Genomic DNA, 15,515 nt, shown 5'->3' on the forward strand with positions numbered 1-15,515 from the left:
AAAGGTATTGAATTTTCCAATCTTGAATGAGTAATGTTTTTTATTATTTATTTTTAATTAAATTTATTTGCATAAAGAAAAAAGATCATATAAGTTTCAAGTATACATTTCTATGATGCATAATCTGTATATTGCATTGTGTGCCCATCACCTAAAGTCAAAACATCCTCCATCATCATGCATATGGCCCCTTTTACCACCCCAAAGCCCTTTCTATCTGATAACCACAATACTGTTGTCTGTGTCTATAAGTTTCAGTTTTACTAGTATATCCCAAATATGAGTGAAATCATATGGAATGAGTCACATTTCATTTGTGATTCATGCTGTATGATTCTTATGAATCTGATATTATCATTTAAAGTAAAGAGACTGAGCTCAAAAAAACATAACAAGTATTAAATGGTTCAAATCTAGACTCATTCTTGTCACTGGTGAAATTTATTTTTGCATAGTTCTTTGGGAAAAAGAAAAACCCTTTTTATTAACAAAATGAGCATGCATTTAAGATGATATGCAAAATACAGGAAGACTTTCAATTTTCTGAAGCCAAGGGTTGTTTCCTATTTATCATTGAATTCTCTACACTTAACACACCAGTTTAACCAATAAAATTTATTGATACTTATTGAATCTTTACTATGCACTACTAGCTTTAGATATAGCTTATTAAGCTAAAAATTAAATCTTTAAGATGTTACAATAATTATTCTTATTTTACTGAGGCTCAATTAGATGAACTAACTTAATAGGACCACAATGAAGTTGAGTTTCCAGATAAAGAAGTTTGGTCTCAGTACCTACAGTATGAATCCACTTCTCAGCATTGTTAGGTGAAAACAAAAAGGACCTGGGTCACCTAGAGGACGTTGTGACCACACTCCTGTGTCTTTTTCATCTAACAATAGAACTGTAATTTAGAGCTGATTTTAACTGGGGGAGTAAAAAGCAATTACTTTAGAGTTGATGCTCTCTTGCTCATGTCAGTTCACCACCTAGAGGCCAATTTTTACAGCTCATCCTCTAAATCACTACATGTAGGGAATTATATCACATCTGACAGGACTTTTTTGCAGCATCACAGTCATCCCATTATCATCTCTTTTCTGATAAGCTCCATCAGTTTTGTTGCTGAACCATCACTCACTTTTCTTCTAAGATTTGATCTTGTCTTTAACACACACACAAACACACACACACACACACACACACACACACACACCCCACAATTTTCTAGATCATTTATGTATACCTGGCAGAAAACTTGCAAGAAAGGATAATCTTAACTGAGGATTAATTTTTTCATCAGAAATGAATATATTTTTAAGTAGCAGCTGGAAGATTTTCTTTATATAGATGTGAGGAAATAGATTATATTGCCAATAAAAAAAATTGAAATGACTTAATATTTAATAAAGAAGTTCTTTGAGATGAGAACATAATAGTAGTTCTCAAAATTTCCATCCTATGAAAATGTTATCAACAACTTGAGGATGCCCATAAATACAAACTATAAAATTCTGTTTGAAAATATTGAAGGTTTTGGATCTCCTTAAATCTGTACTCCTTAATCTGTGACCTATAATTTTCGAAGACATTGAGTAGAAAATGACAGTATTGTGCAAATATTTGGCAGCATTCAGTTCTTCACCTAAATGGAAAAATGGCCAGCCCATACTTTCCTGAGAAGCAGACCCACCCTATGTAAAATCATACAGAATCACGCAGACACACCAACACAAAATTAAATCTGACTTCCACCTGAGAATTCAAGAAATGTACTACCTTGCCCCAAACAGATAAGAATCCAATTACCACAAGGATGGATAGTTACCCATGGCGAAGAAGGGGATTCCCAGCAGGGTGGAGTTGTACTTCCCATCTGTGATGAAGAAGATCCCCGCTGCTGTGATGAGGGAGATGCATACCGTGAGCACCCCCAGGAGGCCTAGGAAGGGCTTACTGCGCAAACAGTCCTTCATGGAGCTGGAGAGGGTGGCTGTGGTCAAGATCAGCACAAGGCTCACCAGGACCTTGCTCCTGGCCAGGATGCTGCTCTTATGAAAGTCTCTCCAGAGGCTAAAGGATGCTAAATGGTAGAGCTGGAGTTCCTGGTGCTCTTCCTGGAGCTTCCTCATAAGCTTACAGAACTCATTCTCCCACTTCTCCCCTAAGAGGTCCTGGGTGGCAGAGCCATAGGTCTGGAGGTAGTAGGTGATTTGAATGGCTCTGGCTGACTTGACCCGTTGGTCCTTGCTGTTTGGCACTTCTACTACCCCGCCCAGTTGGTGTCCAATAAAACTGTTCCTCCCATCCTTGAAAACAGAAAAAAGGGAGACATAAGTTACAAGAGAGATGCATATTTCAGAGAACGGCTTCTTATTCTAAGTGAAGGAGACCAAGAAAGGCAGAGATGGGCGTTAGCAATTGTGGAACTGATGTGGGTGGAGTGACATGTTAGATTTTATGTTTAACCTTTTGGAGCCACATGGGATACCATGCAAGATGATTAGGATTAGAAAAGATGCAAAGACTATTATGAAGCTCTACAAGTCTTGCCACATGCATTAGAAATGTGCATAACTATTATTTTGATCTCATCCATACCCTCATTCCCACTATTTCCTTCTGTAACAGCCCACTGTAATTCCTTAATGGAGATCAAGTTTTATGATTCAGTTTCAGCCAAAAAAAATGAAGTATGAGTTAATATTTCAAAAGTTAAACTAAGTATTCATTTAATAAATATATGCTAAACTGTTTAGGGTTAACACACACACCTACACCACACACACATAGACACACAAACATCCATACTCATCCTTTATATCCTGGAAATACAACTGCATATCACAGAGCAAGGAGAAATAAATATTGTTCTTTTTTTTAATTAATTTTATAGTGTTAAATGTGTGTGTGTTTTTTAAAATATGATATGAACACCTACTCACTCATTATTTTCCCTCCAAACACATGCCTCAGTCTTACCGCAGGTTGACCTCTTTCCCATAGAATATAGTGGACAACCCCCCCTAAATGAGACTGCTAACATTTCACGTGGGTTTGCTAAAAGTCATCACAACTTCAGAATTTCACATAAGGTAGAGTAGACAAGATCATAAAAGTAGGATATTTATTCTTCCTGTTTAAGGTACTCCTGAGGCAGACACTGATTATCATCCAGTGTACCTTACCACTTAGAACAAAATTCATGACAGCCATTATCACATTTTAAGCAGTTAGTTTTTGTTTTCTGTGTTTGGGTTTTGCCACATTGTCATTTACTCTAATGCTAATGGCTGTCAGATGGAATATTGAACCCAATAGCTGGTTGCAAGATGAGATATAACATTGAAGATGGGCTGCAGGTACTGAGTGGGACACAGGTATGAAGATTAATTTATGCCATAGACGGTTTCTGTTAGATCAGGCAAGCCATTTATCTCACAAGGATATAAAAAGTAGATTCAGAGCAGAAAACAAATCTTTCTAGAAGGGTAGTGCAGAAAGGCAATAAACCAACAATGCTGTAACCTTGGTTATTTTCACTGAACTGTTATTGTGGACTTGTTTAGTACAGACACCTATATCTGCCAAGTTCTTGTTTGTATTTGTATTTTTAATACAGTCCAAAAGCAATATAAAAGTTTGAGAAATTTACAGAAAGTACAAATGTTGTTAGTAGCCTCATCCAGAATTAAGAGGAAGAAATTTCATAGTCACTCCACATACCCATATTTTCCTCACATGTTCAATAGAAAACAATCTTTCCATTTAAATCAATCTGGCCAGATATAAGTGAACAAAATATTTCTAAGTAAGAATTTGATTTAGTTTTTTTTTTTCCTTTCCTTGGTTTATCTCCCACTTCTTATAAATATCAAACTAAAATTCTGGCTGTCGGTTCAAAAAGCTCTATCTACATGAAACCCCGAATGTTCTCCGATGAGCTGTGAAAAGTGGAAAAGCTTTGAGAAAGGCGTGAGAATCCTGACTCATACTGAGATACAGTGAAATATAGTTTCCTGTCTTTTCAGTCCAGGAAACATAGACCCTTAATTAGGCTTGTTTACTTTTGTTTTAAGCTTGGTATAATTTTAAGTGCCAGTCTTGGTTTCTACTTCTTTGAAATCCCATCTGTGATGTTGAGTTGTGCTTTTGATTATTTGAAAGATTATTCTAAAAGCTGTACATAATTCACTTGAGAATGTACAGTTCCATGTTTCTCTACTCATTTATATAACCAAAAATATTGAATATTTCTGAGGGATCTTTAGCTGCAGAACAAAGATTTATTCATGCCTTAGGCCTTATTTGGAGCTTATAGTGGATCAAAGAAGGTGCTGGTAATGTAACTGGACAAAAGTAAAAATTTAAACAAGGCAAATATAGATTATTAAATAACTGATCTTCATTGGCTTTGGTTAACGGCTCACACCCCTTTTGAGGTAGTCTAATTTTCATTTTTTTTTAGTTCATAAGAATATTGTTTCATTCCATTATATTCAAATGAAAGTAACAAATTGAATGAGTTTCTCTTAATTTGCTTTAATCCACAAACAAGAACGAAATAAGCTTTGGATGTCCTTGAATTGAAAGCTCTATTGAATGGTTCACATTGGAGACAAGCCATTGGTGCCATCATCGTACTCAGTACAGTCTTGAGAAATATACTTTTATACATTATTTGTAAAGGACATTCTATTATTTTGTAAGGGGTGGCAGAAGAGATATTCAGTTTCCTAAACTAACCAGTTCATAGGTGCCTCTATGTAGGAGGGAAAAGAAAAGAATATCACATATGTTGTAATTATCCTCTGGAAATGTAAGAAGCTGGGTAGGATTAATAGAGAGAATACATAATCAGGGGTCATGTGATCTGGATCACTCTGTGCATCTTGTTCTAAGTGGATAAAAAACCTTGTTTGGTTTATTTCCCCTCCTAACGTTACATTTTCATATTTGTAAAGTGAGTGGATATGAGCATATGAGTAAATGTTTATGATACTGAAGACATTTTTGGCTCTATCCATACATATAAAAGGCTAATTTGCAAACTCCCTGGGGAGTTTGACCATGAGACCAGGAGTTCGATTGGTCACTATGACATGGGCTGACCACCAGGGGGTGGCACAGAACATGGCAGCTGGGCACTGAGGGAGGAAGGAAAGAAAGAGGCAGGGAGGCAGGGATCTGATTGGCCCTGATCACCAGCCAGGTCTAAGGATCCTAACAGTACACAAATTTCATGCACCAGGCCTCTAGTTATTCTATGAAAATATTGTCCAGAACTATTTTGAAGAGATCTGAATGTCAGAATGATATCATTACAACTATAGAGCCATAAATTGATTATTTTTACATTATATTCCACCCATTGGGTAGAACTGTTTTGTTTAATTAAATAATCAACTAGAGGCTCTGAGAAGACAAATCTTGGATGAACACAAGGTTCCAACTCAACTGAGAAAGCCTCAATTCCAGCACTTTCCAGAGTTCTATGGGGTGATTTCAGGGAAGTCAGGCTGGATCCCACTCTCCACTAAATGTTCTTTATTATTAAAACTATCTTACATGAAGATCCCTTTTTCCAATATTTTCCTCTCCATTAAACCAACAGCCAACCATTTAATACATGGTGATTCATTTTCCTCCTTTCCCAGTGAAACCTCCTACACAAATTCTGAAATTCCTTTGAGTGCAGAATCACTTTTATGTCTCAATGAAGATAAATCTTAAAATAAAAATATGACAAGATGGTAACATATTACTTTCATATGCTCTCCTTTTTCAGTGTTTTGCTGAATTGAACTGTCATTATTAAGATGAAATAAATTGAAGTCCCCAACTCATATCCTGTGACCACTTCCACTCCTCCTCAATATGTTTTCCATATTAAAGGTGGAACATATTTCCCCAGTTCTAAATGAAATCACATAATTTATTCCCTTAAATCCTTCTCATAGCTTCCACTTGCACCAGGATCAAATAAGAACCCCTTACCAGGCCTGCAAGGCCCTGCATGGCTCATTGTTGGTTGAGCCCACAGACCTCTTCTCCTACTCTTCCACTCATAAATTCTGTACCAGCTTTTCTGCCTTTTCACTTACTCCTTCAAGTTAATTTTCACTTCATGGCCTTTGTACCAACCATCCCCGCTGCCTAGAATGCCTTTCTCTGTTCTTATGGCTACATCTTCATGGAAAGCTCAGCTTCTAAAAAACTATTTGAATCACATAGTATAAACTAGACACCTTCTTCCCACCAATCATTCCCTCACATGGTCCTATTTTATTTCCTTTCTACTAACCATTTCTACCTGAAGTGACCTTTCTGTGATTATTCAATCATTCCTTTTCTGTCTCTTCCAGGAGAATGTGTGCTTAATTGAAAGGTGGCACGTTTCCTATCTTGCTCACCAATAATCTCCCTGGGCCTAGAACAAAGCCTGATGTATGATAAACACATAATATTTAACTCAGTGAAGTCACTCAGAGGTGTGGTAACAATACTTTATAGAGACTACTTTGCTTAAAACTGGAGAATTAAGAGACAGCTCAAAGTATTTAAGGACAGTAGGACCTCAGATGAAGAGAGGTGTACATAGAAATTAGTGATGATACAGAAAAAAATAAACTATCTTTTTTTTCTCAGTCTGCTTAGTTTAGTAAAATATCTTCCCTAAATATTTTTTCTCTTCTTCCTCTACACACTAATAATGTACAGTAAGCTTCTCAATGGACAGGGCAACATAGTGAGTAGCCAGAAAAAAGGATTTGTATCCACTATGGTTGGGACAAAGAATAGCATGAGATGTTCAAGGAACTGAAGGAAATGATGGGATCTGAGAAGAGAGAGGAAAGCAGGGTCTCTTCTGTAAGGGCCGTGGGAGTCATATTGAGTTGGACTTCATTGTCCTGTGATAGGAAGCCTCTGGTAAGTTTTAAGCAGGGGGCATAGCATGCTTTACTTTTTGGAGTGCTCACTCTTATTGCACTGTGGAACATGATTTAGGGAGTCAGATGACTCTAAATAGCTCAGTCAGAAGGTCCCTGCAGTATTTCTGATTCTTGATGCAGCATGAATAAAATGTCAGCTGAGTCAGTCCCTGGTAGGTAAATTGTCCCAAGGTGAATCAGTGGAAGTACAGGTCACAATGCTGTCTCACGGCCATGAAGCATCTCATCACATTATCTCTCTAGAAGCAATAATGCCAGGAAAAAAAAAAAAAAAAAAAAAAATATATATATATATATATATATATATATATATATATATATATATATATATCTTGGGCTTTTTAGGTCTTTTTTAGTTTATAGTTACTACTTTGTAGCTCGTAAAATTACTCTCATGCAAACTTCCAGAGTGGAAAAGAAAATTAAACTCCCAGAGATATGATCAAAGAATAAATTCTTAAAGATATACAAGAGGAGACATTAATGCTATAAAAATTGTGCAGAAAATACATTACTTGGTGAAGATTTGAAATTACAGGGAGTAAGTGTCCTATCTGCTCAATGTATATGCTAGGTTTACATTAAGATACTTGCTATGGCTGCAAGACAATTTGGAAACAAACCCCCTGTCCAAGGCAATTGTAATCAAAATTTCATTAATATTTGATGAGGTAGACCCAGTAAGGGTGTTGGGAACTTTTAGATGGTCAGTTGCCTTTATTGTTGACAAGAATACCTTCCTATGTATGGTAGACAGTGATATTTCTAAAGTAATTCTAAGTTTTTTTGTGTGTGCTTTTTTTGTTTGTTAGTTTGCTTAAACAAGATTTTTTGTCATGTGCATTTCTTAATTTATCCTCTGATTTATTATCAGTATCAAGAATACATATAAAATGGAATTAAATAAAATCATCAACAATATTGAGTCTCTAGAGTAGGGGTGTCGAACTCAATCAGAGAAGGGGCCAAAATCTAAAATCCAGCCTAAATCGCGGGCTGAATGGTTTACTGAACAGTCATAAACTGTCATTGTGATGGAAACGCAGCGGAGTGCAGTGATGACAGTGCGGTGCGGGCCACATTGCAAGGCCTGGCGGGACGGATTTGGCCCGCGGGCCTTGTGTTTGACACATGTGCTAGAGCTTCATGTTTAGTAGAAACACAGTGAATACGGAGAAAGCAAGTTCCTACAGGATCTTCAGTTAAAAAGAAAAATCAAGAGTCATGTTCAAAACAAAGGTTTAAAGCATTAAAATGCTCTGATAAAGAATAAATTAAAATCCTTATGCATATTACTAAACTAGGCGAGGGCAATCATATATCGATATATCTTGTTTTTTTATTCAAAGAGGGAAGTTAAAAAATAAGGTTTCTGTGTTGCTGAAATGAAATCTATACTAATAAAAGGGTAATATACTAATTAGATCAGGTCAACCAGACATCTTCTCCTCCTCCCTTCCTTCCAGCAAAGCCATGGTGGCTGGGGCTGAGCTAGAGGTGGTTAGGGGTGATCCAGCAGGGGAGAGAAGTTAAGGGCAATCAGGCTGACAGGGGAGGGCAGTTAGGGGCGATTAGGCTGGCAGGGGGAGGGCAGTTAGGGGATGATTAGGCAAGCAAGCAGAGGGGTTAGTCACCAATAAAGACACAAAGGCTGAAAGGAGCAGAGTTTGCCACCCCATATATGCCTCTTTGAGATATGGATTATTTTAAGCTGGTTATTTGTAAGGTCCAGAAGGCTCAGGAAGAACCTTTGACCTTACCTCTAACTGCCTTAAAGAATTTAAGATAGGAGATCTGGTCCAGCGAGGAGCTAGCACCATAGATAACTATAGTTTAGTCTGGGAACTAGCCAGGCCCTTCAATCAAAGTCCTTTCTAAGGCACACTGTCTCAAGATGTTCCAGCAAATAATTTTTTTATTAAACATTATTCATTTTTATCTCCCAGATGAGGCGAATTGACTTATTTCCCTTGGAAGTCCCAGACCCCTACCTCCCTTTCCTTAGTCCAGAATGTTACACATATATAATACAACAGGTCCTCGAATAATGTCATTTTAGTCAATACCATTTCAATATAACATTGATAAAAAAAAAAAAAAAAAAAGTAATTCCTTGCTGGGGCCACTGTCTATATGGAGTCAGCACATTCTCCCCATGTCTGTGTGGGTTTTCTCCAGGGATTTGGGTTTCCTTCCACATCCCATAGATGTGCAAGTGAGGTTAGTGGACTTGTCTAAATTGTCCCAGTCTGAGTGAGTGTGGGTGTGAGTGGCCCTGCATCCTGTCCAGATGGGTCCAACTTTTCTCCCTGAGCTGCTGAGATGGTATCCAGACACCAATGACTCAACTAGAATAAGTGATTAGGAAAATCATTAAGGAAGAGAGTGGAGGAGGGGAGAGAGAGAGAATGGATAAAGAAGGAGAGAGGGAGTGAAACATCATTGTGAGAGAGACACATTAATTGGTTGTCCCCTGCATATCCCTGACTGGGTCTGGGTATAGAACCTGCAACCCATGAAGCTGCCATTGACAAGCGATTAAACTCGTTATCCTTTGATGCTAGAGATAATGTTCTAACCCCTGAACAATGCTGGTCAGGGTTGTATTGCTCACATTTAATTCAATGTTTTAATATCAGAAATGTTTTGTGTCTAATTTAGAAGTTTGGTGATGTTTGTGGACAGAAATATGCTATAAGAGCCTAATTCTTGTTTATATCAATTAGCCTATAGTAAAATTGGTCTCATTATATGTTATTTCACTTAAAGTCATATTTTCCAAAAATCTGCTATTAAGTGGGGACTTAATGTACCTCACTTGCCTTACTGTCTTTGGAATTTTCATGCTTATGTGATTCTCCCTGTGTACATATTAAATTTTATTTTCTCTTATTAATCTACTTTATTTAATTTTAATTATCTGACTAGCCATAAAAACCATGAAGGAAAGGGGGTAGTATTTCCCTCCTATCTCTCCCACAAGGGCCAAGTGAGAGAAAACAATGTGAGTGAAGTCATACAACTCCTAAGTGACAGAGCTGGTCACTTGATTCCTCTGACTCCCAATGCTCATGCTCTTAACTCGACTACACATATGTTTGAATGATTTATCGATATACTTGAATAAAAGGAAGCATATAGCACTTATGTACACAGACTCAAGAGTTCAGTGGTCTTGCTTACAGTCCCAGCATCCACACTGACAGCTGTGGAAATCTCTCAAACTCTCCGGACTTCAGTTTTATTATCCTATCTAATAAAAGAGTAATATGCAAATTAACCGTCACGTTGTTGCATCCACAAGCCACACCCACCAGCCAATCAGAAGTGGTTATGCAATTGAACCCAACCAAGATGGCTGCGGCCACAGAGCAAGCAGAAGGCTTGGGTTTCCCAGGAATGGAGGAAGCCAAGATTTCTGCTTGCCCTGGCCAGCCTAGGCCTCCAGTCAAGGCTACAAAGTTTCAATTATAGAAGATAAATAAATCCCCGATCCCAGGGCCTTCACTTGGGTTGCCAGGGGGTGTGGCCAGCCTGCAAACCACCACAGGCCCCTCACCCAGGCCTCCCCATACCTCAAGGGAACCCCAACACTGATCCAGGACACCCTTCAGGGCAAACCAGCTGGCCCCAACCTGTGCACCAGACCTCTATCTTATCTAATAAAAGAGTAATATATAAATTGACCATCACTCCAACACACAAGATGGCTGATCCCATGTGGTCAAAATGGCTGCCCCCATGTGGACACAAGATGGCCACCACAAGATGGCCAGAGGTGAGGGCAGTTGGGAGGGACCAGACCTGCAAGGGAGGGTGGTTGGGGCAGATCAAGCCTGCAGGGAAGGCAGTTAGGGGTGACCAGACAGGCATAGGAAGGAAGTTGAGGGTGACCAGGCCTACAGGGAAAGGCAGTTGGGGATGACCAGGTCTATAGGGGAGAGCAGTTGCAGAGAACCAGGCCTACAGGGAGGGCAGTTAGGGAGGGCAGTTAGAAGCAATATTACTATTATATGTGAGTCTTTCACAAAGAAATTGTTATAATTTAATTAGCTAGTTAGGGATGACCAGGCTTGCAAGGGAGGGCAGTTAGGGTGACCAGGCCTATAGGAAATGGTAGTTGGGGGCAAACAGGCTGGCAGGGGAGCAGTTAGACATCAATCAGGCTGGCAGAGGAGTGGTTAGTGGGTGATCAGGCTGGCAGACAGAAGCAGTTAGGGGACATTCAGGAAAGAAAACAGGTGAGCAGTTGGGAGCCAGCATTCCTGGATTGTGAGAGGGATGTCCGACTGTCTGTTTAGGCCTGATCCCAGTAGGGCATCCCTCAAAGAGTCCCTGATTGGAGAGGGTGCAGGGTGGGCTGAGGGACACACTCCCCCACCCCGTGCATGTATTCTGTGCACTAGGCCTCTAGTTGGTTAACATAAAAATCCAAAGGCATTGTGAGGATCAAGTGTATTAATACACAGAAAACATTTAGAATAGTGCTCAGAAAGTATTGGATATTATTTTTATTAATATATATCATGAATTAAATATTTGAGTGAGACTGTCTATTCACTTAGCCATCTAAGATTATTCCACATTTGTCAGCAAACAACTGAAACAGGACACCTGGTTGCAAGTTCCAGTTCTACTACTTTACATCAGGATGACAGGGGACATGCTGTTGACTTTTCTGAATGCCAACTCCCTCATCTCCAAAATAAAAGCTTTGGCTTACATTCTCTCTAAAGGTCTTATTAGCTCTGTATTTAATGATTCATCTGTGGAAAAGTCATTAGACACTGCAAAGTAGGCTGGAGAAGTCTTCCCTGAGGGGGAGAAAAAAAGAAATAAGAAGGAAGGAGAAACACTGGACGACCCATGTTCATTTCCATAGAAACAAGAAGATTTTCTTGTCTTTAAATCTGGACCCAATAGCCTTTTTTCCTCTTTCTTTGAACAGTTTCCTGGGAGAATTCTTATCAAACAGAAAAAGATCAAGAATTTGCCCCATTTTGCCTAGATATAAATCATCTCTCAGTAGCCCAGATGAATTAATTTACTTCTTAGTAAAATTCATTTTAGCTTCAGTTCTCTATTTCATGAGTATCATCTCCCCTGTATTGGTTTTACTTCAGATAAATATTTGTAATTTCTCCTTACTCAGGTAAAATATTTACACAAATTTAGAAACACAATGTGGAAGTAGAGCTAGTGTTTACATTAAATGTGAGGCATTTAACAGTGAACATTTTGGTTTTTTGTACCTCAGATTTGTAACTCTATCCCAAAAATTTCCATAAGAAACAATATTATTATTTTATGTGAATCTTTCACAAAGAAATTGTTATCATTTAATTAGCTAGTATATTAAGATTAATACAAGGAAGAGAGCATAGCGAAGGCCAGACTTTATAAGGGATCACTGGGGAAGCTTCATCAGGAAGCTACAGCTTCACACAGCATTATTTCTCCAAGGGGATTAACTCCTCTCCCTTCCCATCTGGTGTTGGATTGTTGGGAGGAGAAGGAGGAGATAGGCACATGTGTAGTGAAGTGGGGCTGATGTATCATGTTTTCCCGAAAATAAGACATCCTCCGAAAATAAGACCTACTTACAAGTTTCCTTCTGAGTGAAATATAAGGCATCTCCCTGAAAACAAGCCCCCCCCCCCCCCCACCCGGCTAAACATGAGAGATTTGGTCCATTGATTCTGAAAGAAATGGAGTCACAAGAAATTCACCAGAAAATTCAGGAATTGGATTGTTATGATGATGTTCTAGAAGATGATGACATGATTGTCATTGAATAAATGAGTAAATTCTTGATACTGTAGGATTCACAGTTTGTCTGGTTTGTGTTGACAACTACCGAACTACCGTACTACCATACCGTATACAGGTAATAAATCTCCTTTAATTTCATTTAACAATAAATGTGTACCGTATTCTTCTTCATGGAAAAATAAGACATCCCCTGAAAATAAGACCTAGCGCACTTTGGGAGCAAAAATTTATATAAGACACTGTCTTATTTTGGGGGAATCAGGGTAGTTAAAGTGCTTGGCTATTAGTCTAGCTTGGGGAACAGTTGATTGGCTAGGGCAGTGATAGGCAAACTCATTAGTCAATAGAGCCAAATATCAACAGTAAAATGATTAAAATTTCTTTTGAGAGCCAAATTTTTTAAACTTAAACTTCTTCTAATGCCACTCTTCAAAATAGATTCGCCCAGGCCGTGGTATTTTGTGGAAGAGCCACACTCAAGAGGCCAAAGAGCCGCATGTGGCTCATGAGCTGCAGTTTGCCGACTACTGGGCTAGGGGTAGACCCCATCAGAAATGAGTGAAATCTTGGAAAGTTAAAATTCCCAAAGAGTTCTCACTCTTCCTGTTCCCTTTTCTCTCTTGCTCCTTGACTAGCACTCACCAATGCATTCAGGTATTCTCTCTTCATAGACATGTGACCTTAAGCAAGGCCATTCGGACTCCACATGCAATGGACTGCAAGCTAAGCTAGCCAGATGCTGAACTGGACTGGACTTTAATATGACCTAGAAAGCATGGGCAGCAGCCTTAATTCTGGCCTGCCGAAGACAAGATTGAATTTCTTCCATGTGGGAGAAACAGAGATGGAACCTTGGAGGGGCGCTCCCCTCATTTTACATTATCAACAAAGCTTTCCAGGAAACCTCATGCTCCCATGGGGAACTCAGGAAATTATTTTCCTCACAACAACTCAGGAAATTATTTTCCTCACAACAACCCAAGAATTACACTTCTACTGATAACAGAATCACATGGGCAAGTAGTCCATATCTAAGAACATTTAACTCTGATGCTGGTTACATAAAGGAAGACTATGTATCCCTCTTGTGGGAGCATTTCAGGAATGCAGAAAGGCCCTAAATAGAGGGATTGAAAGTCTCCTCCTCCAGGACAACCTTCCTTGTGGGTTAAGAAACTTCTCCAACAGAGACACTAATTGAAAACCACATACATACTCTATAAGGCCTGTGACATCAGGGCCATCAGCGCCTCTGAGTGAAAAAGTAGATCAGACTGACAACCTACAGAGACAAACCTCAGAACAGAACTCAAAACATCCTCATCAAAATGGGTGAGTTAGGGCAAATCACAGATATAGGCACTGCAGGTACATTAGTGCCTACTCCATGGGGCACTAATGTGGTGAGTTCCTGGAGTTCCTAGGACATGACACACAGGTGGAAACAGGCAAGAAGAGCAAAGGTATTCCTTTACTCAAGAAATATTCAGCGAGTGCATGCTCTGTGTCTCTTTGTCAGCCAGCTATGAAGGACCAAATGGTGAACAGCTATAGTTCTTACCTTCAAAGAGCCTATGGCTCTGGATGGAGTGGGGGATTGGAGAAGAAGATAAATAAACAAACAAACAAAAAAAAGATATATATATTTACACTATGGTACTAGTTAACACAAGATGGTAAGGTAGTACTAAGAATGATTTCCGGCCTAGTAGGGACTAAGAAGATTTTCCAAAGAAGGTTCTTAGCTGGAACTTGAAGCATGAGTGACAACTATCCAAGTGCACATGGAAATTTGGATGGTGGATGTGGGGAGGAATGCTCTTCTTCCAGACAGAAGGAAAAAATATGTGCAAAAGTGTAGAAAGGAGAGTAAGCATGTTGAGTTCCTGGGACTTTGAGAGTAACTGAAATACACAATGGGGGCTACTGAGAAGCAGTAATATGGGGATGGGTACTGGTAGTGAGTATGGAGATTCACTTATCTAAATGCTCTCTTTACCAGCAGTGTGAAGAATAAACTTTTGGTGTGTATTAAGGATAGAAATGGGTACTAGATAGGGAGCATTAGGTCAGTTTTTGCCCTCCTTATAGCTTTGTCTACAAGAAAACTTATCTAGCTGATTGTATGAGCATAAAAAAAAAGACTTTTCAGATCTTATAGAATGCACACTATTCTGAAAATAAATTTCCCTCATACCCTGAAACAGCATGTCTTCTGGGATGCTGATGGATTCTTGAAGAAAAGTTTACATGCAGGGATATTTGGAAGTGAACTACTTCTTCTAATGATTCCCATAAATCTAATATGTTTAAACAATACCTCTGTTGAGAGCTTGGGAAGGTGAATCGTTAGTCTGTGTGTAGAAAACAAGATAAGGGCAAATAAATGAAAGATAAAGTCTCTCTTTTGGAAGAGTTTATAATTTTGTTATAGAAACAAATCACAGAAATAATAGAGAAATGAAAATGAAGCAGCATAGAACATTATAACATAGAAGATACAGCCAAAGAATCAAGATAATTGCTAAGAGCTGCAAAAATTATTTACATATGGCATGATCTCAGCCATGTGAAAATAAATATGCACATATAAATAGTCAAAGGACATCATCAACATTTTAACATTGGCTCTTATTTTGTATAAAATTATAGGTTATGTCTGTTTTCTTGGTTAGTTGGGCTATTTTATATTATATATATATATATATTTTAAAAGTTTAGGTACTCATCAACAAAAATAATAATAAATGTGTTAAGGGAACTGAATAAAGGACAGAGAGGAAT

The 15,515-nt window shown here is 38.5% G+C and overlaps 1 protein-coding gene across 1 annotated transcript in view; it reads right to left on the reverse strand.

Annotated features, from left to right (window-relative positions):
- Positions 1 to 1,811: 1,811 nt before the first annotated feature.
- LOC118705833 (patched domain-containing protein 4) overlaps positions 1,812 to 15,515 on the reverse strand; it is a 60,054-nt gene continuing 46,350 nt past the window's right edge. Inside the window, 1 exon segment of the mRNA XM_036414954.2 lies at positions 1,812 to 2,315. Within this exon segment, the coding sequence (XP_036270847.2) occupies positions 1,812 to 2,315 (504 nt within the window).

This window comes from Pipistrellus kuhlii, unplaced genomic scaffold (genome assembly GCF_014108245.1).
Source record: "Pipistrellus kuhlii isolate mPipKuh1 unplaced genomic scaffold, mPipKuh1.p scaffold_m20_p_5, whole genome shotgun sequence".
NCBI lineage: Eukaryota > Metazoa > Chordata > Mammalia > Chiroptera > Vespertilionidae > Pipistrellus > Pipistrellus kuhlii.